Source organism: Marmota monax, unplaced genomic scaffold, assembly GCF_021218885.2.
Source record: "Marmota monax isolate L192 unplaced genomic scaffold, Marmota_monax_Labrador192_F-V1.1 WCK01_AAM20220418_F8-fsc00122, whole genome shotgun sequence".
In the NCBI taxonomy this organism is placed as follows: Eukaryota; Metazoa; Chordata; class Mammalia; order Rodentia; family Sciuridae; genus Marmota; species Marmota monax.
Window position 1 is genome coordinate 3,280,758 of NW_026695223.1, and position 26,895 is coordinate 3,307,652.

A 26,895-nucleotide genomic window follows, 5' to 3' on the forward strand; every position below is an offset into this window, starting at 1 on the left:
CCTCAACCAAGTTAGAAACCCTCAATTCATGAATTGCCTTGATATTTTTAAAAATTGTAACAGTGCTGGGGCATAGCTCAGTGATAGAGTACTTGTGTAGTATACACAAGGCCCTGGGTTTGATGCCCAGCATCACAAAAAGAGTAAATAAAAAATAAAACAACAGCAAAATCATTAATGTATTTTTCTTCTCCATGACACATTAATTATGTTAGTATCTTTATTTATAAATATTGTTAAATTAAATGAAATATGAACCAAGAAGCAAAGCTTAACAGTTATCTTCATTTTGGTAAGGAAAAGGTTTTCAGTTCTTTGTAAGACAGAGTTTCCTAGATAATATTTCCTAATTATTACATTAGCTGGCTTCTCATACAACCTACTTGAACAATAGTCTTAGAACTGGAAACTTCTATCAGCAATCAGTCAGCTATCAGATTGGTCAGGCTGAGATAAATCTGTGTGCTATTTATGAATGTCCAGCTCAACGTGCTCAGGAAACAGTGACTGCCAGCCTCATCAGAATTCTGGTTGTTTTGTTTTTTTCAAATATTATGTCATTTTAAAATTTTCTTATTATATTATCAAAACAATATATGTAAGTAGTAGTTTTTTAAAAAATCATAGAGATCCACAAGCTTTTAACAAATAAACCATCTTAATTCTCTATAATTGTTTCTTTGTGTGTGCATGGACAGGAGTGCTGGGGACCAAACCCAGGACCCTGCACATGCTAGGCAAGTGCTCTATCACTGAGCTACCCCTGTCCTTGTTTTTATTTTCTTTTGAGACAGGGTCTCGCTTAGCTGCCTAGGCTGGTCTCAGCCTCCCAAGTAGCTGGGATTACAGGCATATACCATTACCTGGGCTCTAAGTGTTTCTTGCTTGAGGCTGTTGAGATTATCATGACAGGGGAGCCGTCCCCAGCACCTGCATCGGTTTTCCCCGCTAGATGTTCCCATCACAGCCTTCCTAATTGAGCTATGACTCATTTCTATATTCCAGTATCAACTCTAAGGATTGTCAGTCCAAAGTAATTTCAGCACTTCCATTCCCATTATTATTTCATTCGCTTCTCATGGGCTTTCTAAATATAAAAACTATTTCTATTCTATGTGATTTTACATATTCATAGATTTCCCATCCATGAAGCTGCATTTTCATAAATATTGACAATCAGTTTCCTATTATCGAGGTATATTCGAAGTGTCATCATTTTCCCTTCATCTGCTTCTCCCTGCTCGTTTACATAATGAGTTTACCTTCTTGCCAATGCTCCTGGCTCTGATGTCCACATTTCTTCTGTCCCAACATATCCTCTCCACATTCCTCAGGCTGCCTCTAAAAGTTTTTGGTTTTTTCAAATGGTAATATTGCTGCATCTCTCTATACCCCACACAGTTTTCTTAGGCAAATGTCTACCTTCCTTTCTCAGGACATTTGATTGTATTATAGTTATGTATATAAAATACGACTGCCATCTCTGCTTTTGTCTTAGACCTTTTGTTCCATTTATATCTTAAGATAGCTTAGATTTCTAAGAGCAGGTGGAATTAATTCAATTTAATACCTGATAAAATGACTCAAAGAGACCACATGAACCATCAGAAGTTATACGATAAATTGAAGACAGAACCTCAACTCAAACTCCCAGTCCAGTGCCCATTACATTAGACTATATTCCCTTCTATCCACTAACCAACTTTATAGGTAAAAGTATTAAACTTGTGTTGTGCCAATGAAGTTAATTTACCTTGGTCTTTACTGAGTTTGCCCTAACCAGAGTGATGAGTGAAAATACATACAACCCACAAAAAGGTTTCTTGAGAATTCATAGTTCCAACAAAATTTGATCTGATCCCTTGAATTCCAAAAATCTTCAATCTGTACCCACCTGAAAAGAATTTACTAATACACTTTGACAAGTACCATATGAAAAGTAGTCATTTCCCTAAATTTTCACCAGTACTCAGAGTTTTAGTTAACTATAAATTCATGTAGAGTGATTTTCAGGATAAATTGTTGAGTGAAAACAAATGAAGTACAAAAGAATAGACAATAGACACCCTTATTCATGGTTTTGTTTTCTGGGGTTTCACTTACCTTTAGTCAGCCTGAAAATATTAAATGGAAAATTCCAGAAAGAAACAAATTGTTCGTTTTAAATTACATGCCATTCTGAGTAGTGTGATGAAATCTTGCAATGTCTCAGCCTGTGAATCCTCTCTTTGTTCAGCATATCCACACTGTATACACTACCCATCCGTTAGTCACCATCTTGATTATCAGACTGATAGTCATGCTATCACGGTGCTTGTGTTCAAGTCTTATTAGTTTACTTAATAATGGTCTCAAAGCTCAAGAATATAAACACAAAGGAGGCTGCAGGGTATAAATCAAGGAAGGTATAAATCATTGATTCTAGATGGCAATGCTATAGGGCACATAGGAAAACCAGTATTACAGAGTTTGGTGCTAGCTAAAATTTTAGGCACCCACTGGGGATCTTAGAACCAGTTAGGGGAGACTGTTATCTTTTATTATGTTATATTTTATATAAGAAAGAAGGGAAATAAGACTTTAAATATATAGATATCTATTTACATATATGTATTACACATCATATACACATATGTATATAATGTTATATGTATCTACCCATCTAAACAAACAAAAAACATAGGAATCTCGCCAGGTGTGGCACTCCCCAACTAGAGAGGCTGAGGCAGAAGGATGGCAAGTTTGAGGCCAGCCTCAGCCACTTAATATGACTGTCTCAAAATAAAAATTGGAAAGAGCTGGGGAGGTAGCTCAGTGGTAAGGCACCCCTGAGTTCAATTCCCACCAAAAAACAAACAAACAAAAATCCTACAGCAAACTAAAACAGAGAATTTTGAGATTGGTTCTACAGTTATGGACCAAATTAAGTCCCTGAGAATTCATGTGCCGAAGCCCTAACTCCCAGTGTGACTATTTTGGAGATAGTAATTAAGGTTCAATGAGGACACAATGAGCCTCTAATCCAGTATGATTAGTGTCCTTATAAGGTGAAGAAGAGACTCCAGGGATGTGTGCACATGGAGGAAAGACCATGTGAGGACACAGGAAGTAGACAGTCGTCTGCAAGCTCAGGAGAGAGGCCTTGGGAAGAGCCAAAGCTGCCCACACCTTGTTCTTGGACTTCCAGCCTCCACAACTGTGAGAAAATAAATATCTGTTGTTCAGGCCACTCAGTGGGCAGTGCTTGTTACAGCAGCCCTCGAAAAGGAACACAGCTACCTACAGCGGGTGAGTGGGATGAAGATGGGAAGAAGAGAGGTGGGTGAGGACATTTTACTGAACAACCATTTTTGTTTAGTCTTTATCCTTGAAACCACCTTTATATTTCATATACTACAAAAAAAGAAAAAGGAGAGAAGAGAAAATTAAGGATAGGGGCCATCCCCAAAATTAAAACAACAAAAGCAAATGAATTAAACCATATTTCAAGTGAATAACCTAACTAAACTGACCAGGGGTGGAGGTGGGGAAACTGACCCAAACCTAAGTAACTTTTTTTAAAATTTTAGGTAGACACAATATCTTTATTTTATTTTTATGTGGTGCTGAGGATTGAACCTAGAGCCTCATGTATGCTAGGCGAGCACTTCTACCTCTGAGCCACAACCCCAGCCCCCTAAGTAACTTTTGAACATGCTGTTTGGTTTGTATGACCCCAGTTTAAGGATAAAATAACCACTAATCCAATATTAACTCTAGTTAGTAGAATTCTAGAGGTGTTTGGTAATTTTGAAACTTCTGTACATTCTAGAAGTGAACAATTACATAAATATTATTGTGAATAATGAGAGTGTAGTCTAATGTCGTGGGCAATGGACTGGGAGCCTGAGTTGAGGTTCTGCCTTCAATTAATTGTGTAACTTTTGATGAATCATATGGTCATCTCATTGTTTAAGAAGCAATTTACAAATATGAACAGGAAGTAGGAGAGAATGAAGCTTTTGGAGTTGCATTAGATCTGAAGGATTCAGTGTGAACTCAGGGGTTTTAATGTACCTATAAATAGCAACATATATGAATAAATATTAATTGTGCAGATATGTATATATGTGCATAAATGTATACATGCATGTTTGTGTGTGCACCCATTTCTGGGTCCGTAGCCAAGAGAATAAGTGTCTTCTCCCCAGCAGTCATGATGAGCACATCTTGCTTTTTATATGCAGATCTTGATTTTAAATGTTATTTTCAGCTAGGGGTCTAACTCAGTGGTAGAGGGCATGCTTAGTGTGCAGGAGGCCCTGGTTTCAACCCCCCAGCACCAAAATAATAAATAAATAAATGTGTCTTCTAAAGATCAGCAGGGTGGAGAAAGGTTGGAAGTGGTTGATACTGTTTTGTATTTAATTTTTTTTAGTTGTAAATGGATCTTTCATTTTATTTATTTATATGCGGTGCTGAGGATCAAACCAGGGCCTCACACATGCCAGACAAGTGCTCTACCACTGAGCCACAACTCCAGCCCCTGTTGATAATGTTTCTAAAAAAACAGTAGCTTCCAGGGCTGAAGCAAAGAGAGCATAAACGAGCCTCACAAAGTGAAAAAAATGCCCAAAGAATGAAGAGGACATTTCAAAAGGACAGAGATGCTAGCTTGAATGGACTCCTACTGAACAAATAAGAAACAATTTGTGCACCAAAATAAATAAAGATAGAGCTGGGGACTAGCTCTGTGGTAGAGCACTTGCCTAGCAAGTAAATAAATAAGAGAAAACTCTTCTCTCCCACTAGGAATCCAGCCACTAAAAGTATAATAAATAAGGGAATTAGAAAATAACTCCTTGACAACCATCCCCATAATGATTTGTAGCATCTATGGATGATTCTGACAGGAATCATCCATAGATGCTACAACAAATAGATGAAAGTTTGAAGAGGAATGGAACTTTTATATTATCTCAAAATATTACCCCAGAAAATAATTAATGTGTACTTAACTGACTTGCAAAATATTACCCCAGAAAATAATTAATGTGTACTTAACTGACTTGTTATCTGAAAAAGGAGTATGAAAATCCGTAGGGCTGGGATTGTGGCTCAGCGGTGGAGCACTGGCCTAGCATGGGTGCGACCCGGGTGCGACCCAGGTTCGATTCTCAGCACCACATAAAAATAAAGGCATTGTGTTATGTCCATCTACAAAAAAAAAAAAAAAAAATATATATATATATATATATATATATATATATATATATATATTCATGTGCTCTCTCTCTCTCTAAAAAGAAAAGAAAATCTCTAAAAGTTCTCATAACCTGAGTCGGATGAGTAACCATACTAACAGAACCTCATTTGGGAACTGTGTATTTGACATAGAGTTATCAGGTAAAGAGATGGAATCAGAGCCTGTTGAAGGCTCCTGGACCTCAGGTCTCCCTACATTAGTGGAATGGCAGAGGTGGTAGTGAAGAAAGCAGGCCCAGGAGTTAGATTTCAAAGGCCATCTCTACCACTCACAAGGTACGAGACTTTCTATGTTAAGTACTCCGTGCCTCCATTTTCTTATTTATAAAATAAGGATAATGCTAATAACAATACCTATCATATTGGTTGTGTTCTCACATGTAAATGAGATAGGTATTGTATCAGTCAGCTTCAGCTGTATAACAAACCACCCCAATCCTGGTGGCTTAAATCAATTAGCATTTATCTGTCATGAGGCATCCTTGGGCTCTGTATGGACTGTTGCACATAGTAGCCTCCTGAGGGGATAGGTCTGGCATTGTGAACTCCCTGTAGCACCCCCTCAGGGACTGATCACCTGATGCAGGTGAACTTCCCCCTCAAGCTCTGTCTGAGATCCCACACAGCACCTGAGATGGGTGTGACCTGCCAAGATGTTAATCAATCTGCTGACCACAAGATATCACAAAGCAAGACTCTGCCCTTGAAACCTTACCCTTACCTTTGATGTACTCCCTTAAATAAACCACCAGAGCCATTTTTGGTTTTGTCTAGTTCAAGAACCCATGTGGACTAGATCTATCAGGGGCTTCATTTTTGTAAATATATTTCTGAGTGTGTTTTATTATTTGTTAATTATTTGAAATATTAAGATTAGAGTGGCTATTTAGGGTTGGATTAGGGAATTAGGGATTAGGGTTGGATTAGGGAATTAGGGATTAGGGTTGGATTCCACTAGGCAGAAGAACCCTTCATCTTCCCCTTGAAATTTATCATTGCTTATAAATCCGCAGGTCTACTGGGCAGTTCTGTTGGTCTCAGATGAGCTCACTCATGCACTAATGGTCAATTGCAGGTGCAGGAGGTGACTCTGCTGAGCCCTTGAAGTGTTTGACTGAGGGACAGCAAGCAAGAGGCTGCCATAGGATGCTCTCAGCCTGGACAACTGGACTTTCCTCATGGGAACAGGCCAGCCTGGGCTTCTTAAAATGGGGTTCAAGAGAATGAGTGGAAATGGGAGAGGGCTCTCCAAGAGACTTATATATGGCATACCTTCACCAACCCTGCATTCCATTTGTCAGAACAAGTCACGGGGCCTGCAGGGGTTTAGGAAAAGAGGCTCCATCTTTCCGTAAGAGGAGCTGCAAAGTCACCCAGCTAAGGCTGTGGATATTGAGCAGGGTATTGAGCTACTTCTGTAGCCAAAATGCCATTGAAGGTGCCTCATACAAAAGGATGACCGGGCAGCACATCCAGAACCCAGAGACTACCTGGGGGTTTGGATCTAGGCAGTGGTCAGTGCCAACCCAACCCTGCCCAGGACAGGATGGATGTTTAAAACATGGTATCAACCACATGTTCCAGTTTCTGTATCTGAGGTTTTGACGCCTTGGTCCTTTCTGACTAGAGAGGGACTGTTCCTCCCAGAATTATGAGATTCCTAGAGACAGAAAATGAGTGAGCCTTTCATATGCAAATGAACCAGTCAATCCAGAGAGTCTACTCCTCCTCCATCCAGCCTTCCCAGGCTCTTGCACTGCAGGATGCTCTTTGTTCTGCTCTGATCTTTGCAAGACTAGGAACAGACAACGAGGGGCAGCCCCATCACCCCCACCCTGCTCAAGCTCTTCTAACTAGCCAATCCTAAACCCGCTTGGCCTGCTTACCCTGCCTCACCATTCTCACCGTCCCTCCCCACCTCCCACCTCCTGCCATTTACCTGCAGGTGGCCCTGCCTGGCATGGCATGGCCCCCTCTTCTCGGGAACCCTAATAAACTGCCTTTTCAGTGACAATCGTCTGCTGGTTTGCTGGTCTGCTCACTTCACAACACCTGATTGAATTAACAAATGGTGTTTGCCTCACATGCTGAACAGGGCTGGCTGAGTCTTCAGATGGGCAGGCACCTGAGTGGACTTCAGGTGTGGGCAACTAAAGAGGCTGCCATTGATGATAAATTAGGGGCTGAGCAGAGGCGGCTAACAGGATCGCTATGGGAAACAAGCAGGAGTTTGATCCACACAGTCAAGGATAACAGGAGAATGACTGATAGAAGTTAAGAGTAGCTACCAGTTGGAATAAAAGTTATCAAAAGTTAGGAATGAAGAACCCAGATCAGGTGTAGAGCATCCGGAACAAGTAATGAGGATTGTGTTGTGAGGCAGCTTAGCTTATCCTGGCTAGTTGCTTCTCATCTGGGATTTCTTAAATATAGCTACTAGCAAATTCTACCTGAAGGCTCTTATAGATATCTGGTAAACACAGAGAGAGGCAAAAACTAGGAGGAGGGGTTGGCAGGTGAGTGAAGTTGTGAGCAGATGGGGTTTAGCGCTTTAGTTGAATTCAAGATGTTCCAGAGGGAAGAACAGATACAGATGATCAGCCTTGGACCTGAGGGTTCAGCGCAGAGCACTTGCCTAGCATGCCCAAGGCCCCGTGTTCAATCCCAGCACCTGGGGGAAAAGAATGCTAAGAGGACATAATTTGGCTGGTTTTGTTTTGAGCATTTTTATTGTGTTTTGAGTGGGTTTTGCATGCTGGTCCACTAAGACACTGATGCCACCCCAGGCACAAGATGCTATGACTGTCACTTCCACCACAGTAGTGCTGGGTCCCCAAAACTGAGCGGAAATACTTTCCAGAAGTAAACACTATTAATATTTTTCCTATTCAACTATTCTTTTGTATATCTGATGTCATATTGAGGATGAAACTTTTTATTCTGGTTTTCTTTACCCCATTTACAAATATTGTAAGAATATTTAGAAAATCTTCCACCCACTTTTATTTTTGTTACTGGGGATGCTTTACCACTGAGTCACATCCCCAGCCCCTACTCACGCCCCTCCCCCGACCGGACTCCCTTTTATTTTCTTTTGAAACAGTTACTAAGTTCCTTAGGGCCTTGCTGAGTTGCTGAGAATGGTCTTGAACTTGTGATGCTCGTATCTCAGCCTCCCAAGTGGCCCTCATCCCTTTTAAAAGTAAAAGTGGGGGAAATGTGCATAATGACATTGGGATGCTAAAGTAATGGAATGCGGAATGCACCTGTCACTCTAAATCCTCCTCATGTGTTGGAAAAGCCTGTCTCACGTGAGGCAGAGCCCATTTCTTGCTATGGAAGCAACAAATCCAGACACTCACACTCCCATCGCCCCCTGTAGCTGGAGCATCAACAGGTGACACAGATTCTTCCCCCTGAGGCTGCATTCTATAACATCTCACTTTGAATCAGAAGCTGGTAACCCAGAGAAACAAAGTTTGCACAGAATCCATCTGGATGGTGGGTGGCATCAGTTCAGTTTTGGGGACCCAGCATTACTGTGGTGGTGGTGACAGCCACAACATCTTGTGCGGGGGGGGGGAGCAGTGATGTGTTCATGGACCAGTTCTCAAGCACAATTAAGGGTGTGGTTCCACGTGGCACAGTCTCCAAACTTTCTTCTGCAGTTCCTTTAGAGCCTGTGAACTATCCCGTACTCTTAGTAAATTCCTTTACTTCCCTGTTTTGTTTTAGAAATAGGGTCTCACAATGTTGCCCAGGCTGGTTTTGAAATCTTGGACTCAAGTGATCCTCACACCTCAATCTCTGGTGTATCTGGGACTACAGTCATGCACTAATGGGCCTGGCCAAATTCCTTTACTTTCTTAAACTAGAATCACTTTCTATAAGTTGCAATTAAATACTGATTGATAAAGTGCCTAACTAGGACATTGTTCGATCTCATTTTCTAATGCAACTGATAGTAAAGTTTTAAATATACACACTTACATAATTGGGAGATGCTTTAGTCAATTTTACTATAATAAAATACCTGAATATGGGATGCTTTATAAAGAGAAACGTATTTAGCTCACAGTTCTGGAGGTTCAAGGGCATGGTGCCAGTATCAGCTTGGATATGGTGGACCTCATCGCTGATGGCAGCATGGCAGCAGGAGCACATTCCAAAGGAAGAGATTATGTTGGCCAGAAAAAAAGCCAAAGAGCAACTGGAGTCCCACATCCAAAGGCATGTCCCCAGCTGACCTAAAGACCTCCTGCTAGGTCCTTCCTCCTAAAGGTCACATACCACCACCTTGGGACCAAGTTTTCAACACACAAACTCTAGAGGGACAAACTCAAACCATAGCTAAGTTTAGTCCTATTTGTTACCTTATTATTATTTTGGTACTGGGGATTGAACCCAGGGGTACTTAACTACTGAGCTATGTCTTCACCCCTTTTTATATTTTATTTAGAGACAAGGTCTTGCTAAATTGCTGAGGCTGACTTTGAACTCGTGGTCCTCCTGCTTTAGCCTCCTGAGCCTCTGGGATTACAGGCCTATGCCACCATGCCCAGCATCTGTTACCTTATTTTGGATGCTCTGTTTATTTCTGTCATTGCTACTAAGACTGTATGCATGAAAAAGACTAAAAATAAAAAAAAAAAACCTAATAAATTAAGTGCCTTTATACATTGGTATTATGGGTGATTATTAGTTCCTTCTTTTTAAAAAAAAGTTTGGGGTATACAGAACCCAGGGCCACTCTACCACTCCCTGCATCTCCAGCCACTGCCCCCCCCCCCTTTTTTTAGACTGAGTCTCACTAAGTTACCCAGGTTGGCCTCAAACTTGTGATCCTCTTGCCTCAGCCTCCCAAGTTGCTGAGATGACAGAAGTGTGCTGCCATGCCTGGCTTATTAGTTCCTTCTTAATACATTCCTACATTCTCTTAAAACTTCCACAATGAAATATTATTGTATTTTTTAAAAAAACTCTTTTGGAAGAATATTCTCTACTAATGACAGAGAGAGTAATTTAAAAATATAAGAATAACTTTTTTTAAATATTTCAAATCAATTTACAAAAACGCTAAACAGTAGATAGAATAAAATTTATGCTTTAACCATATAAATAAAGAAAAAGAAAATTACTACATACACGTATAAAATATAAATGAAATTTTATTTATGAATGTATAAATGTATACCAAAGGGGGAAGTACATTAAAAGAACATGTACCATAATCAGGTAGAGTTTATTTCAGGAATTTAAGGGTGTTTTAAAATTATGAAAACTTTTTATATAGTCAATCATATTAGGGATTTAAGTGATAAAAATAGGATTATATCAAAAGATACCAATTCATCTTATCAAGCTTTTAGCTTCAAACAAAGAAAAGATGTTATTCCTCTTATTCTAATAAAGAACATTTATTTAAAACCAACAATCAACTTTATATTTAATGAAGAAATACCAAAGAAACTTTTTAATCACATTTTGTTTGTACTTAACACAAAACAATAAAAATACATAAAAAAGAAATCATTTTGCAGCTATAGTTTTATTTTTAGAAAAAAAAAAGCATTCTACCACTACTGGAACAAAAACAATTCAGCAAAAGATAAATATTTTTAAAATTAACAGCCTTCTAAAGATAAAGATTTCCATGCTGAGTAGGAACACAGATATAAAATACTCAAGAAAGAAGTAACATAATAAGACCTAAACAAAAATAAGAACAAAGTATAACAAAACAACATCAAGAAACACATTAATAACGAACAGACTAAATACCTGATGGAAAGAATTAGCATCATAAACAAAAGTGTTACAGAGTAATAAAAAATTCAAATTGAAGAACTGAAAGAGATGTTTACTTTACTTATCCCCCCATGGGGGGGGGCTGTATTTTTGAATATTAAAGAATGTAAGTGGGGGTAAGAAGACCAAAGAAGATATATACTGATTCAAACAGGTTCCAATACAGCATTTAATTCATTGTATGATTAAAAAAAAAATAGGTCTTAACTTCCAGATGGAAGTTAGAATTAACAAGAACGATTCTCCTCAAAGCACCATGATGTAATGTGGTAAGTACTAGGGTAGCGCTACAGGAAGCGGGCACAGAGGCTCACACCTGTGATCCCAGCTACTCCAGAGGCTGAGGCAGGAGGATGACCAGTTCAAAGCTGGCTGGGGCAATTAGAGAGACTCGGCTTCAAAATGAAAAATAAAAAGGGCTGGGAATGCAGCTCAGTGGCAGAGCACCCCTGTGTTCAATCCCCAGTACTGCAAAAAAGAAAAAAAATTCTACAAGTGCTTCCTCTCTAGGGACCAAGAAACGCTAACATTTTGAAGATTGTAACTGCCAGGTTCTGAAGAAGGCAGAGGGAAGAAGGACCGGCACTTGTAAAAGAGGGAACATCTTTTACAAATACAGAGTCACAAGACAACCAAAGAGTACATTTCAAAAACTCCAAGTGGGTCAGCAGAAACAGTCTTAATCTATATTTCTAAAACTCAATTAGAAGCCAATATTTAAAAATCAGAAAATTTCTCACAAAAAAAATCTGGATTTCTGGCTTCTTTAGAAAAGCAGACTATATGACAAACTGGGTCCATATTCCCAGATGGAAATCAGGGCCGCACACATTGCAGTTGGGAGAGTTTGCCACAGGATTTCCTCTGTGCCCCCTTTCCCTGCAGAGAGTCCATTCCATCTATTTAACTCACCTTCCTGGTCCCTGTAGGGGAGGAGTTTATGACTTGCCTTACGTGGAAACGAAGCAACAGGATTAGATTTGCTTTTAAAAGATCAACCCGGCAGCTAGGTGCAGAAGAGAGGGACAGTGGGGAGATGGATGGAATCCACAAAGGTCTATTATATTAAAAATTAAAATAAAGCTACCAGAACTGAAGTGGGGGAAAGGAGCCCACCTAGCACCTTCTACTAAAAACTCACACCACATATAACTTGAAAAACACCGAGTTATGTCCCTGTGGGATACATAAGATGGGTGATAAAGGTGTGAACCAAGGAATTGTGTAGGGATGGGAAGAAAGGGGCAGAGAAGGATGAGCATTTGAGAGGCTCCTTAGGAGCCAAACATCGCCAGCCCTGGGTGACCAATGTGACACAGGGAATAAAGACAAAGAAGAGCACAGGGCTTAAGTCCAATGACTGAATGGGGATAAGCATCCAAAAATAAGGAAATAAAAGGAGAAACAACCCTGGAGGAAAATGAATTCATTCAAGTTGGAGTATGTTGAGGGTGGGGAGCCTGGAGACGTGAGGCTTCACCTCATGAACCCCAATAAATTAACAAAGAAAACCTATCTCCAGCTCTGACATGAGAAGTCTAAGAGCTGGACCATCAGACGGAAATGAAAGAAAGATTAAGAGGTGTGATTATGAAGGTGAGCTTAAGGATGTTTTCTTCCATTATGGAAGGTTTATAATAAGTAACCAATTGAAACCTGTTTTCACCAGGAGTTTGGCAATCACCAAGAGAGACTAGTGGCAGCTACCCACCTCGAGCCTGTCCTTTGTGTAATATGTAACTCATCAGTGACAAGAATAGTCTGAGGAAATAATGATCTTTGCTTTTGAAATTTGCAGAACTGAAAAACATCTCATGACCAGGCAATGAGGATCAGATGTGCCTCATTTGGCCCACCCACTTGATGAGACAGGACCCACCAATCAGGGAACACCCATCATCCGTCTACATAAGCCACCCCCAAGTCAGCTTCCCAGGAAGACAAGCTTTGGGACAGAGTCCCTATCTTCTCATCTAGCCAGCTTTTTCAATAGTCAGACTCTTTGCCTCCATATCTTGTCTCTTGACTTTACTGGTATGTAGTGGGATAAGCAGTTGGACTTGGTCCAGTAAATTACGTAAGATAATTTTATAGAATGATTATCAGCAGAACCAAAATTGAAATGGAAGATGACAGAACTGAATAAAACATTGCAACAAAGATTACAGAGGGCCTTTACTTATGTAAGATCACAATTATAAGATATATAAAAAGAACACAATGATGTGAAAGTCCACCAAGTCTCTCAGGATAAAGGATACGCCTTTAGACTCTCATTCTCTGCTTTAAGGGTGTAAGATGGCTTAGACAAAAGTATACACGGTAAAAGGATAAACCGGAGAGAGTTATAATGATTAAATGTAAAATAATGATTTTACATTTAATCATTATGTAAAATAAATGCAAAATAAAATTTAAGTTAGCACCAGGGCTGGGGTGTAGCTCAGTGGTAAAGTGCTTGCTTAGCATGCACAAGGCCCTGGGCTAGATTCCCAGCACCACCAAAAAAAAATAGCACCAGGAAAAATCAGAACTAGGAAAAAATAATAAAGAAAGAAAAAACAAAATATGCAGAACATCAGGCTTTTCAGAAATACTGTTGTTGACAACAACAGTAAAAAAACTATCATAAGTTATATGAATCATATTGCCCTTTTAGGAGAAAACAAAGAAATTTATCACTTGAAAACATTTTTGCATTCCCCCATCTCAATAGAAGAGCATTTCAGTTTTTCTCAAAATGAAAACATAAGTTTTCTCAAAATTAAATAAATTTAGTTTTATAAAAGCTACTATATTGTCCCTTTTTCTCACACTGTTATTGCAAAAAAAATTTTTTTAAGAAAGCACTTTACACAATGACATTTGGAAATATGACTACAATACACACAGCAAAGGATTTCATACACCTGCCTCTGTGGTAGCCCTTGATAAAAAAGAACTCAACATCTACACGTATCTTGATAAAGACAGCAGGGTATACAGAGGCAGAGAGAAGAGGGAACAGGGAGGAAGAGGGAAGTCAACATGAAATGGGTGAAGCAGGTAGATTTCCCATGGTCCGTTTGCATCCACAGAAAGAAGAGTTACCAAGTAATGGATAAACTACCCATCCTTCAAGCTACAGCAGCTGGGCTTAGCAAAAGCTCAATAAAAGATAAAAAATAGACAGGCTGAGGTAGAAATCTTTGACAGGAACCCAAAGGTTACATACTCTGTGGTGCAGGCCAAGGATGGATGCACAAAACTTGGACATCCTGAACACAGTATGGATGACATTCTTTTATGAAAATCACGGAGCTCCATGTCAGCCCAGAGGTCCCAGCAATAAAAGGTCACATATACAATACACAAAACAGAACCCACACAAGGCAGTTAATACTATTCACTCACATACATTTAGAGAAATGCAAACCAAAACACATTATCATTTAGCACCTATAAGCTAAGCGAAAGTAAAGCATGGCTTTATAAATTCAATACTGTGTATATTTTATAAAAAGATAAATTCAAAATTTGTTAGAGTTGAAATATCTCAGAATAAGGGAGGTAGTTAAACTATGATATATTAATGTATCTGTGCAAAAAAAATGATTATGTGTGATCAATGTGAACAAAATGGAATGATACTTATGAAATGCCTAAGTAGAAAACTGTGCAAAGCATATGGATCTATGTAAACTGATTACATGGACAAAATCACTGGTCAGACCACAGAAGTCAGCAGAAATTCACCACTTGAAGAGCTCCATCCGCCCAGGCTGGGGAAGATGCTCAGGAACTGCAGAAGCTGCATCTTCAGGATTTGCCCTGGACTGACCCCTCTGCGCTCAAATTTTACCCTCTCTTTGCCTGCTTCATGTCCAACCTCATCCCCAGCCACCCATGCCAAATTTTATCCTCCCAGCTTTAGCTCTCACAATAAGCTGTGAGGTAGCTATTAATGACCTTTATTAAGAAATGACTAAATGAACGAATGGTTACAAACTGAAGCTCAGCAGAAGACTTGCTTTCAGGTCTTCCAAGATGAACAAGCTTCTTGCTTCACTGATGCCCTTTACGGTTTACCTAGGTAGGGCTTCCTGGCTGACTGAGCAGGGATGGGGACCAGAGGCCTGCCTTCTCCAGCCCTGGCCTCCTGTGTTCTCTGTTTTTCAAGGCCCTGTGAACACTCAGTAGCTGAGTTATCTAAAAGAAAGAAGAAAGGAATGAGCTTTCCAAAAATATTCTTTGTATTACTCTTTAAGTTTCATTTTACATTAGTAACCAGGTCTCAGACAAGACTCCTAATTCATTCCCAGGGTTTGGAGAGTTTGTGCCTTCTGAATTAAAACAGGTAATTGTTATATTAAAAATATAACAATAGCAAGCAGAAAGTCAGTATTCCATAGTGAGAAGAGTCCCAGTAAAAATGACCAGATGAGAACAATAATAGGCACTACATCAGAAACAGAGTAGAAGGTCCCTTCTATCCCTGAGAGTTCCCTAGACAGCCTGTGACACTGGTATTCCGGAGTCCCCCTTACTTTCAAATTCATAAAGTCGGCCACTAACATTCCGACATAAGAAAACTTCAGGATGTCTCAAAACTTAATTTTTGTTTTTGTTTTCACAAAAGGGCTGGGGAAGTTTCTCAGTGGTAGAGTACTCGTCTAGCATGATATTCAGTCCCCAGTACTAGAGGAAAAAGAAAGAAAGAAAGAAAGAAAACTGCACATTAAAAGCTTAGTACTGGTGGCTGGGTGTGGCTCAGTGGTAAAGCACTTGCCTCCCACATGTGAGGCACTCCCACAATCCTCAGCACCACATAAAAGTAAATAAAGAAAATAAAGACACTGCATCCATGTACAACTAAAAAATATTTAAAAATAAAATAAAAGCTTAGTACCTCTGACTTTGGCAATTAATTAATTACCTTTTCTCATCAACAATTCTAAACCCACCACTAACTGATTTTCAGCTATAAGCAAATTTAATAAAATAAATAAGCAAAACACATTACAGTTAAAAGAACATTTACACAGTAACAGGATTGAATGGCCTACAATGAAGTGTAACAATTATTACCATTTAGAGTGAGGGGAATCACATGCAATTTTTATTTCTAGTTTGTGCTCCAAGTTTTTCTATAATGTGATTAAAATTGCTAAAAAATGAAAACAAGCAGACCCTTTAAACCAATTCATAAAAGAAAGCCATCCCTATGTTATCCTCACCTTTCTCCCTCCCCATCTCCCAGCAAGTTGTTAAGACTGCTCCTGCCTCCAACTGGCCCAGGAGCTAATATTGAAGGGTTTCAGAAGACTTTTGAGTTTATAGTATTAAACTCAAAAGTCTTCTGAAACCCTTCAATATTGTCACTTGTCCACTGTCCTAAACTTTCTAACAACAAAGCTTCGATTAACATATGTAGTGGTTTGGTCCTCAGACTCACTTTCAAGTCACTGTTCTTATTTCTTTACTGTGAAGATTTTGAAACCACCTCACCATTGATGGTTCTTGTCTGCCTCTGCTAGGCCTACCTTTATTTTCAAGCATCTTGTGCAGCTCCATATGCTTGTAGGCAGAAATGATCTGAAAATTAACGACACTTGGAATACTCAGTCCTTGCTCCTGTAGCAACTTCAGGGCTGTAGCATGAATGAGCTGATGGGACCGTTTGCAGGTCTGTAGCTTGCACTCTCCCCTGACGAAGGCTTTGCACACGTGGAACTTGGTGCATTTATCCTTGAGGTTGCAGTAACCATAGAGGGGATCCCCACCTTTGTTGTACAGCAAACAGACCTGGTACAGAAAGAAGGCAATACCTGAAATATTAGATCTCACCATATCTTTATTTACTTTGCAGTACTGGGGACGGAACCCAGGAGCACTTCATCACTGAACTACATCCCTTGCCCTTTTTTAAATTTTTATTTTACTTTATTTTTTTTAGTTGTAGTTGGACATATACTTTTATTTTATTTATTTATATTTATGTGGTGCTGAGGATCGAACCCAGGGCCTCATACTTGCTAGGCAAGCACTCTATGCTGAGCCACAACTCCAGCCCCCGCAGTCCTTTTTATTTTATTTCAGGATGGGGTTTTGCTAAATTGCCCATGCTGGCCTTGAACTTGTGATCCTCCTGCCTTAGCCTGCTGAGGTGCTGGGATACAGGTATGTGCTACCACACCCAGCTATTGTATCTTTTTCAGCCAATAAACAACAGTTCCTCCTACAAAACTGGAGATTAAATGGTATCTTTTTTAAATTAATATTTTAATTGACACACAGTAATTGTACATATTACTATGCACCCTGTATTGAGGTATAGTGTGGCATTTCAATACATGTATACAATGTATATTATACTATGTATAAAGATCAGATGAGGGTAGTTGCCATGTCTGTCACTCAAACATATGTTTTTTCTTTGTACTGGAAACATTCAAATTCAATTAGATATTTTGAAATATTCAATTGATTTTTGTCAACCATTATTATCCTACAGTGCTATAGAACATTAGTAGGTTACTCTTGCACCCCTGGCCCCATCAACCATCCTCTCTCCATCTTTTCCTCCTTCACACTGTTCCTTCCCAGGTTCTGGTAACCACTATTCTATTCTCCACTTCTTTTTTTTTAATATGTATATTTTTAGTTGTTGATGGACCTTTATTTTATTCATTTATTTATAAGCGGTGCTGAGAATCAAACCCAGTGCCTCACACATGCCAGGAAAGTGCTCTATCACTGAGCCACAAACCCAGCCTCTATTCCCCACTTCTTTGAGATCACCTTTAGTTTCCACTTGTAAATAAGAACATGTAGTATTTGTCTTTCTGCATCTGACTTACTTTACTTAACATAATGTCCTCCAGTTCTAACCATGTTGCCGCAAATGACAGTTCATTCTTTTTAGGACTGAATAATATTCCTGTGTATGGGTGTGTGTATGTGTGTGTGTTCATCCATCAATGGACACCTAGGTTGTTTCCATATCTTGGCTACTGCAATCAGTGCATAGCAAACATGCCATGCAGATGGCTCTTCAACATACTAATCTCAGTGCCTCAATATATTGAGGTAGTTAGATTTTGTTTCTTCCTTGCTTGCTTGCTTGAGGAACCTCTGTACTGTTTTCCATAATGGTACATTAATCTATATTCCCCACCTACAGTGTATTCCCCTTTTTCTGCATCCTCATCAGCATTTTTTTTTGTTTATTTTTAACAATAGATATTCTAACCAGGGTGTGATATAGTGCTTTTGATTCGCAGTTCCCTGATGTAAATGGCATCTTCTGATTATCAACAGCTGTTAAGATCTTTGGTGAAGGGCTGAAGGATACCAGTGGAGCCCCGCCCAGGCCTCCCCCAGATAGTGTGCACACTGGCTCTCTTACCCCCTCTCTTACTTTGGACCCTCAACTGACCTGCTCTCCCCCAAACCCTTAGCCAATGAAGGACTTACATGGAGGTACAAAAGCCTGGCCCCTTGCCCCCAAGCTAGAACAATTCTTCAGTGCAATTTTTATCCTATGGCCCCATGAATCAAGTCAGGGCCAGACTTCCCCGTGCTTGTAGCCTTTTTTCCTCTATATCCTGCTTCCCTTCCTCCCCACTGGTTTTTCCTTAAGAGCCCTCCCTCAATAAATCACAAAACCCAAATCCCCACTTCAGGTCTACTTCCAGTGAAACCCATCTCGACAGGTTGCACTACCATATAATATGAGAGTGGGGGGGGGGAGCACTGTTAATGATTACTTTGGGACAGCTAATGTGAACTGGTCTGCTCCAGGCAAACCAAGGACGTACTCTCGGGGAGCTTTATAACGATGGATCAGGCTGTCAGCTCTGAAATGACCAATCGACTTCACCTCACACACACAAAAAGATGGCAAGATGTTATATGATCCCCCACGTGGTACAACAAGAAATACCATTATGAAAGTCTGACATTCCAAGACACCCCTCCACTCCCAGGCAAACTGGAATGTTAAGTTACCCTAATAATGCACCACCTTTAAAAATATTCTTGCTATAAAAAAAAAATCAAATCCAAATCCCATCAAACCTCCAGATCTATTAGTTTACCATATATTCAAGAAATAGAGGAGCATGTTAAGCGATACAACAGGAACACCACCAATCAAGCTAAAACATGGGTAATTTTACAGGACACACATAACCTGCTTTAAAACAAGAGCATCTCTATCTATAATTGTGGTGCCAATTTTCTAAAATGAACTTATAATTTTAATGCAATTTTGACCCTCCTAGAGTCAAAGAGTTCCTAGAAAATAGTTTCAGGGGGCTGAGGATGTGGCTCAAGTGGTAGCGTGCTCACCTGGCATGCGCAGGGCGCTGGGTTTGATCCTCAGCATCACATAAAAAAATAAATAAATAAAGAGGTTGTGTCCACCGAAAACTAAAAAATAAATAAATATTAAAAAATTCTCTCTCGGGGCTGGGGATGTGGCTCAAGCGGTAGCGCGCTCGCCTGTCATGCGTGCGGCCCGGGTTCGATCCTCAGCACCACATACAAACAAAGATGTTGTGTCCACCGAGAACTAAAAAAATAAATAAATATAAAAAGAAAATAAAATATCAGTTGTTTTAAAAAAAAAAAAATTCTCTCTCTCTCTCTCTCTCTCAAAAAGAAAATATTTTTAGGAATTTAACTGATTCTAAACTTTATCAGAAAAAGGAAACAAGAATTGATTAAACAGGGGCTGGGTATAGGGCTCAAGTAGTAGCACGCTCGCCTGGCATGCATGAGGCACTGGGTTCAATCCTCAGCACCACATAAAAATAAAATAAAGATATTGTTAAAAAAAAAGAATTGATTAAACAAAAAAAAAACTGAGAAAGAAGAGTAATGGGCATAGAGACTTGGATTATCATATATTAAAATATATTATAAACTATTTTAAATAGTAGGATGCTGGTTCAACAATGTAGGTCAAGGAAAATAGACCCCAGACCTAGTCCAAATATTAGAACAATCTGTTCCTTAAAGATGTGTTGGAACTTGGGGGGAGAATGGGGAGATGCAGGTGAAGGGGACTGAAGTTTCAGTTAGGATGAATCCATTCTGGAGCCCTAAAGTACAGCATGGTGTCTAGAGTTCAAAATAACATACTCTATGCTTATAAACTACTAAGAGAGTAGATCTTAAAAATCCACATCACTGGGCTGGAATTGTGGCTCAGTGGTAGAGCACTTGTCTGGCGTGTGTGAGGCCCTGGGTTCAATCCTCAGCACCACATATAAATAAATAAATAAATAAAAATTTTAAAAACCTGCTTTAAAAAAAAATCCTCATCACTCAAAATTTTAAAAAAGATGACCTTATGAAGTGATGATATGTTAATTAGTAGGATTATGTTAATTATGTCACATGTAAGTATATATGTCAAAATATCTCATTGTATGCCATAAATACATAATTTTTATTTTTCAATTATGCTTAAGATGCAAAAAAAAATGATAGAAATAAATGATAAAGCTATGTAAGCCTGATGTTTTCTTATAGAAAACTTCAGGGTTTGTTTAGTGCTTTTATTTTTTAAAAAAACATAAGGCTCTTTTGGCTTTCCATTTCTTCTTGAATCAATTTTGATTTGCCCTATGCTCTAGAAATATGTTCATTTCATCTAAATTTTCAACTGAGCTAGCATGATATTTCACATACTATCCCCCATTGTCTTTTTTCTTGTGTGCTATGTCTGGATCCTGCACTGTATCTTTAGGAGAGCAGTGAAAGGAATCAACCAGGCACCTTCATACAAAAGACAGGAAGCATCATTCTCACTTCATCCTCTGTGCTTGTCTGTGGCCCCTGATGTCTAAGTGGCCATGTTTTGTGCCACACACACCTCTAGGTCCAACTTTGGGCCAAGGGCAGCCTCCCACTATAAGGGCTAAAAGAACACTGAAGCAGTCTAATAGGACAAGATGAGGCTGGGCCCAGGTCATCTAGGAAGAGCCACTGTTATGATTTCCATCTGAGGTATCCCCCAGAAGCCCATGTGTGAGACAATGCAAGAAAGTTTAGAGGTGAAATGAATGGGTTGTGAGAGTCTAAACCTAATCAGATTATTAATCCCCTGCTAGGGATTAACTGGATGCCAACTGTAGGCAGGAAGGATGTGGCTGGAGGAGGTGGGTCCTTGGTGGCATGCCTGTGGGGTCTATATTTTGTCCTTGTTGGGCAAAGTGAAGCTCTCTGTTTCCTGATCTGCATGTCCTAAGCCACTTTCCTCCATACAGTCTTCTGCCATGATATTCTGCCTGACCTCAAGCCCCCAAGGAATGGAGATGGCCTTCTATGGATTGAGACCTCTGAACTGTGAGCCCCAAAATAAACTTCTACATTTGTTCTTGTCAGGTCTTTTAGTAACACCAACAAAAAAGCTGTCTAACATAGCCATAAAGAAAAAGATTCAATGAGTTTGACAACATAAAACCATTCAACTTCTCTCTCTTCCCCCTCTCCTCTTCTGCTCTCTCCTCTCTCCTCTCTCTCCCTCTCACCCTCTCTTCCCCCTCTCCTCTCTTTTCGCTCTCTCTCTCTCTCTCTCTCAACCCCCTTCTCTTCTGCGACTGGCCGCTATGGTCCTGCTAATAAAATCTTGGACAGGTAAACGGTTGTTTTTTTTTTTTTTTTAAAGAAAAAAACCCTTTAAACTTCTGCAAATCAAGAAATACTGTGAAATTAAAGGGCAAACAGCAGCTATACTGCTCCTTCCCTCTAACAGAGGAAGGTCTGGCCCCAGCCTCACAGTTGATGCCACCTTTCAACCCTTCCTGTCAATAATCTGTGCCAGCTTCTGGGTGAATCTACTTTCTGTAACATAGAGGGATGCACCTGGCTCACAGAACACCTGCTGCAAAGGTTTCAGGCATTTAAAATGAGATGGATGCCAAGAAGAAGCCTTGCTTCCTAAGATCCCCTCCAGGACTGCCTGGGGTACAGATTCGAACGTACTCGAGGGAGGCCTCTGCCATCTTCTGCACCAAAAGCTCCAGCTCACATGTTCTACCTCACAACTTTCTTTCCCTTTGGACCCTGTCATACCCTAGGATCATCCTGGGCTGGGGATATAGCTCCGTTGGTGGAGTGCTTGTCTTGCATGCACAAGGCCCTGGGTTCAATCCCCACCACTACCACCACCAAAAAAAAAAAAAACAGGGCCATCCTGAATCCTGAATGGTGGTCTCCTCACTCCCCCACCTTCTTCCTACCCTTTTCTGGAACCATGAGAAAGTCTATGATAGAATCATGGTGCCAGATTACAAAATTCTACTTTTAATTGGTGGTCTCATAATATTTTCTCTTGGGATTCTCACTATTTTGTTTAAAACAATTCTTTATGTATGGCTAAACAGAAACACTCATGCGAATTTTGCCATTATAGGAATTAGAAAGGGTCCTTTTAAGAATCCGAAACTAAATCATACTACTTCAGAGCTATTGTGCTATAAAGCCAGAGAAGGCAATGAACTCCATGGCCACTCACCTCTGGCAAAAGGCAGGGGTCGTTCTGCAAAAGCAGGATCCGAAGCTGGGCTTCATTGAGGCCAAAAATCCCGTGGTTTTTCAGGACTTGGATGTTGACAGGTGTGTGGATATCATGAGAAAGGGAACAGGTAGACCTGGGGAAACACAAAGCTCTGGGTCAGAAGCCCAGGTGAGGAAGGGCCAGTGGGTGGGATTCTTGCCTTAGACAACTTTCAACTTACAGTGGGTCCAACAATTTCCCAGGCACTGATTGATAATAAGAAAGTTGGGTTGAAACTACTCCCTTCCCAGGGTCATTTTCATATTCATTAAGGATGCTTTCGAGCCAAGTGTACCTCCCCCAGGCACCTCCCTGGACAGGCTGCACATCTGTTCTGCCCATGACGGCACTTGGCCTTCTCCACCCAGAGAGGGACCCATCTCCCACTGTCTACTAACGTTAGAAAGAAAGCGCCTCCACATAAACTGGGGGTGAGGGTGCGGCGAGAATGCACCACGAAAGAGCTTCAAACTCCCGCTGAGGGGGTGCGGAGGGTAGATCCTCACTCACAGCCTCCAGCCCTGTTTCCGGGGGAGGGGGTGGGTCAGGCCAGACCAGGATTTTAAAGCCCGAGAGCACAGACCCGCTCCTGTAAAACTGTAGTTAGTGGGGAGTGGGCGCAAAAGGCCCATGGATCTCCCGGGATCCTCAGATGTCCCCCAGAGGTCACTTTGAGGGGGGTCAACTCAAAAGTTCCTGCACGATTCAACCCAGGCGCGTAGCGAAGGCACCTTGGCGGGACAGCAGTTCGGGGGGCGCGGGCGACTGAGGACTCTGGGCCGAGGGACCTCCCGCTTCCCTCCCCCCCGCCCCGCATCCAGCCGCGAGCGCAGACGAGGCCTCCCCGGAGGTCGCCATCCCACCCCGCGCCCGACGAGGACCCGCCTCCGCCATTCTCTGGGCTCCGGCTTCCCGCTGGACCTACAGACCGCGGCCCTCGCCCTCCTCCCGGCCCCCGGCGCTTTCCCCTCACCAGCAGTCGCGGTGGGGGCACTTGCCCAGCATGTGCCGTCGGCAGAAGTGCAGCTGGTCGCAGGCCTGGCACTCCCCGCGCTGGTAGCGGGCGCAGAGGCGCGCGGAGGACACGGCCACCACCCTCCAGGCCGAGGCGCCGCCGCCGCTGCCCGCGCCGCCCGCGCCGCCCGCGCCCGCCGCCGCCTCCGCCTCGGCGTCCCAGAGGCCCTCCTTCATCTCCACCTCCTGCAGCAGGAAGCGCTCGGGCCCGGCCCGCTGCAGCACGTCCCGGAGCTTCGCCTCCGACAGCTCCACGTGGCCGCGCAGGTCCTGCAGGAACATGCGGCCGCCGTTGGCGCACAGCACCTTGGTGAGGAAGGAGCACACCGTGAGGTCCGCCATGGCCGGCGGCCGCGTCCCCGTGCGCGCCGCGCGAAACCCGAGGAGGCCAGACTCCTCCCAGTCACGTCCACGGTTTCCAGCCACATTCCAGGGACCGGCCTAGGAAAGGAAGGGCGAGGGCAGCCCCGGAGGGTGAGAGGACGGCCCAAGTTCGCGATGCCCGCTGGGCACGGATTCAAGAAGGGATGGACGCTTATTGAATGTCTGTCCTGTCCTGGCACCATTCAGGGCGAGTCCTTGTCACAAAACAGACAGGCAAACCAGAGCTTGGCGAGTAAAACTAGTAGGCTGCAAAGCAGATAAAATAGGTAAGGCGGTAGGAGGTGAATGGCTGGGCTGCTTTAGGTCCTTGGTAGGGGGCCGTCGCCAAGGAGGTGGCTGCAAGCCACATGTGGCTGCAGAGCACTTGAAATGTGGCCAGTCCCAGCTGAGATGCGATGTGTGAAATACACACACTGGATTTGGAAGATTTCAGATAAACAAAGAATGTGAAATAGCTCAAGATCTTTATATGAATCACAGGTTAAAAGGATACTACTTTGGATATGTTCCATTAAATAAAATGTAAAGACAGTTGCATCCGTTTCATTTACTTTCCTAATGTAGCTATGAGGAAACTTTACACATGTGGAATGCTTCTTCTCTTGAAAAGCACTGATCTAGATCTGTACATTTATGATGCATCGAAACTTTTTGCCCAATATGCCATTTAACAAACATTTATGGAGCTGACTCCTAATGCAGAGACAGAGTACAAAGATGAATAAAGGTAAGGGGGACTCAGCCAGTCTACTTGCTGTCTTGGTGGTGCTTGTGAGTATGTAATGAGTTGATGTCATGTAATGTAAAAAAAAAAAAAAAACTAGAGGAAGGTAGCTGGCCTCAAGCTGTAAGACTTTTCTCTGCCCTGTTCAGAAATTTGAACTTAGATCCTGAAGTCTTTGGAAAACCATTGAAAGAAGCATTTTTCAGCTGGGGAATGAAGTGGTCTCTCCGCCAGTACGTTTGCATAGATGTGTCCTTTGTGTCATTCAGTTCTGGTTTTCAATGTGTTTTTTTCAAAAATGCCTTTCCTGACCTCCCAATCTAAAATGGGTCTCCAGTCTACATGAAACATATTTTTCTTCTTTCTTGTTTATTTCTGTATTTGCAAGATTCATGCTTTTGAAAGCAGGAATCCTCTTTGTCTTGTTCATTATTATATCCCTACCACCTAAAAGACTGTCTGGCATATTGTAAGACAGGTATTTATTTATCTATTTTTTTCATAATTTTTTTAGTTGTAGATGGACACAATACCTTTATTTATTTATATGTGGAAATGAGGATCGAACCCAGTGCCCCATGTGTGCAAGGCAAGCACTTTACCACTGAGCCACAACCCCAGCCCCTATTTATCTAATTTTTATGCATGCTTGCATGCTGGGGTCAGACCTATCACCTTGTGTGTGCTAAGCCAGCGTTTTATCACTGAGTACACCCCCAGCCTAGGACAGATGTTTTAGAAAGACCTCTGGAAACAATAAGAAGACCAGATTTTAAGAAAGCAAGACAAGGTAGGGAATAACAAGAGAAAAGGCTTTAAGAGACCCTCAACCCAGAGCTGGGGTTGTGGCTCAGTGGCAGTGCACTTACCTAGAACCCGTGAGGCATGAGGCACTGGGTTCGATACTCAGCAACACATAAAAATCAATGAATAAATAAAATAAAGGTATTGTGTTCATCTACAACTAAAAAATATATACATTTTTTTAAAAAGGGAGACTGTCAACCCAGTTTTTATTGAGTTTTGTTTGCAGTGGACAATCCAAGGTAAGGTGCTCAATACACACACACACACACACACACACCTTAAGGGAGATGAGAAGGGAAGGGTATAGATTTGAATGACATCGTAGTGACTGAAGCTGTGAGAACTATGGGAGGGTAAGATCTTGGGGAATACCACCATTAAAGAAGCAGGTAGAGGAAGAGAAAAATTAGAAGAAAAATGGTAGTAGCTTGTGTCCTTTTGGCACTCAGCGTTTTTACCAGGATTCTCTGCCTAAGGTCTTTTTCCAGCAAAAGGAATGAGCTTGCTGGCAATAGACAGGCTGGAATCCCCAAGGAGTTCAACAGGGATATTAGGGAATTGGTGGTGTGGGGACCCACCTGGGCCCAGAGTATATGTGAGGACTGTTTTAAACTAAAGATATTTGAGATTCAACAGATACAGAAAGAAATCTTGTTGGAGCTCTCCTTATCTCACTGAAAGCAGAAGCTTCTGAAAGTGAGCCTATATGGATCCCCTCTCCGTGGGACTTTTATGGCAGGAAAGAAAGAAAGGGAGAAAACCCTCCCACACTTACATAAACAAGCATTATCCCAAACTGTTCTCCATTCTGTTACCCTGGAAACCCACTGTTCTTCCCATAGAAGCCATTTTGCCCTCCTTTATCCTCTTTAACTGGTGTTTTTGTTTTTGTTTTGTTCTGGTACAGGGGTCTGAACCCAGGAGTGCTGTTTATATTTTCCTTAGAGACAGGGTCTTGCTAAGTTGCTTAGGGCCTTGCTAAATGGCTGAGGCTGGCTTTGAACTCTGGATCCTCCTGCCTGGGCCTCACACTGAGCTCCTCTTCAACTATTTAGAAGCCACTTTTGTGTGCTCCATATGCACATGAATAAACTTTGGTGTTTTTTTTTTCCTATTGTCAGTTAATTTTACACCACTTTGCCAGCGAACCTAAGAGGGGACAGATATCCCAGCTCATTATTCTTCCATGGAACAATTTGGAGGTGTGTATTTCGTAACCTCCCACAGGTTCTTCAGTGGAATTGAGCCCACTGCCTCTGGCCATAACCTGCCTGTTACTACAGCCTGCACCATCTGCCTTCCTTTCCCTGCTTCCTCTTACCAGTGTTCCTGGGACCAACTTCCACATCAACTGCTTGCTCTCAAT

At 41.4% G+C, this 26,895-nt stretch overlaps 1 protein-coding gene across 1 annotated transcript; it reads right to left on the bottom strand.

Annotated features, from left to right (window-relative positions):
- Positions 1-10,426: 10,426 nt before the first annotated feature.
- Positions 10,427-24,182, bottom strand: Zc3hav1l (zinc finger CCCH-type containing, antiviral 1 like). The gene is made up of 4 exons (XM_046434205.2): positions 23,574-24,182; positions 22,559-22,694; positions 16,575-16,836; positions 10,427-15,240 (listed from the first exon to the last, which is right to left on the bottom strand). Exons 1-4 carry the CDS (start codon positions 23,954-23,956, stop codon positions 15,110-15,112), a joined length of 912 nt encoding a protein of 303 aa, XP_046290161.1. The 5' UTR covers positions 23,957-24,182; the 3' UTR covers positions 10,427-15,109.
- Positions 24,183-26,895: the final 2,713 nt, after the last annotated feature.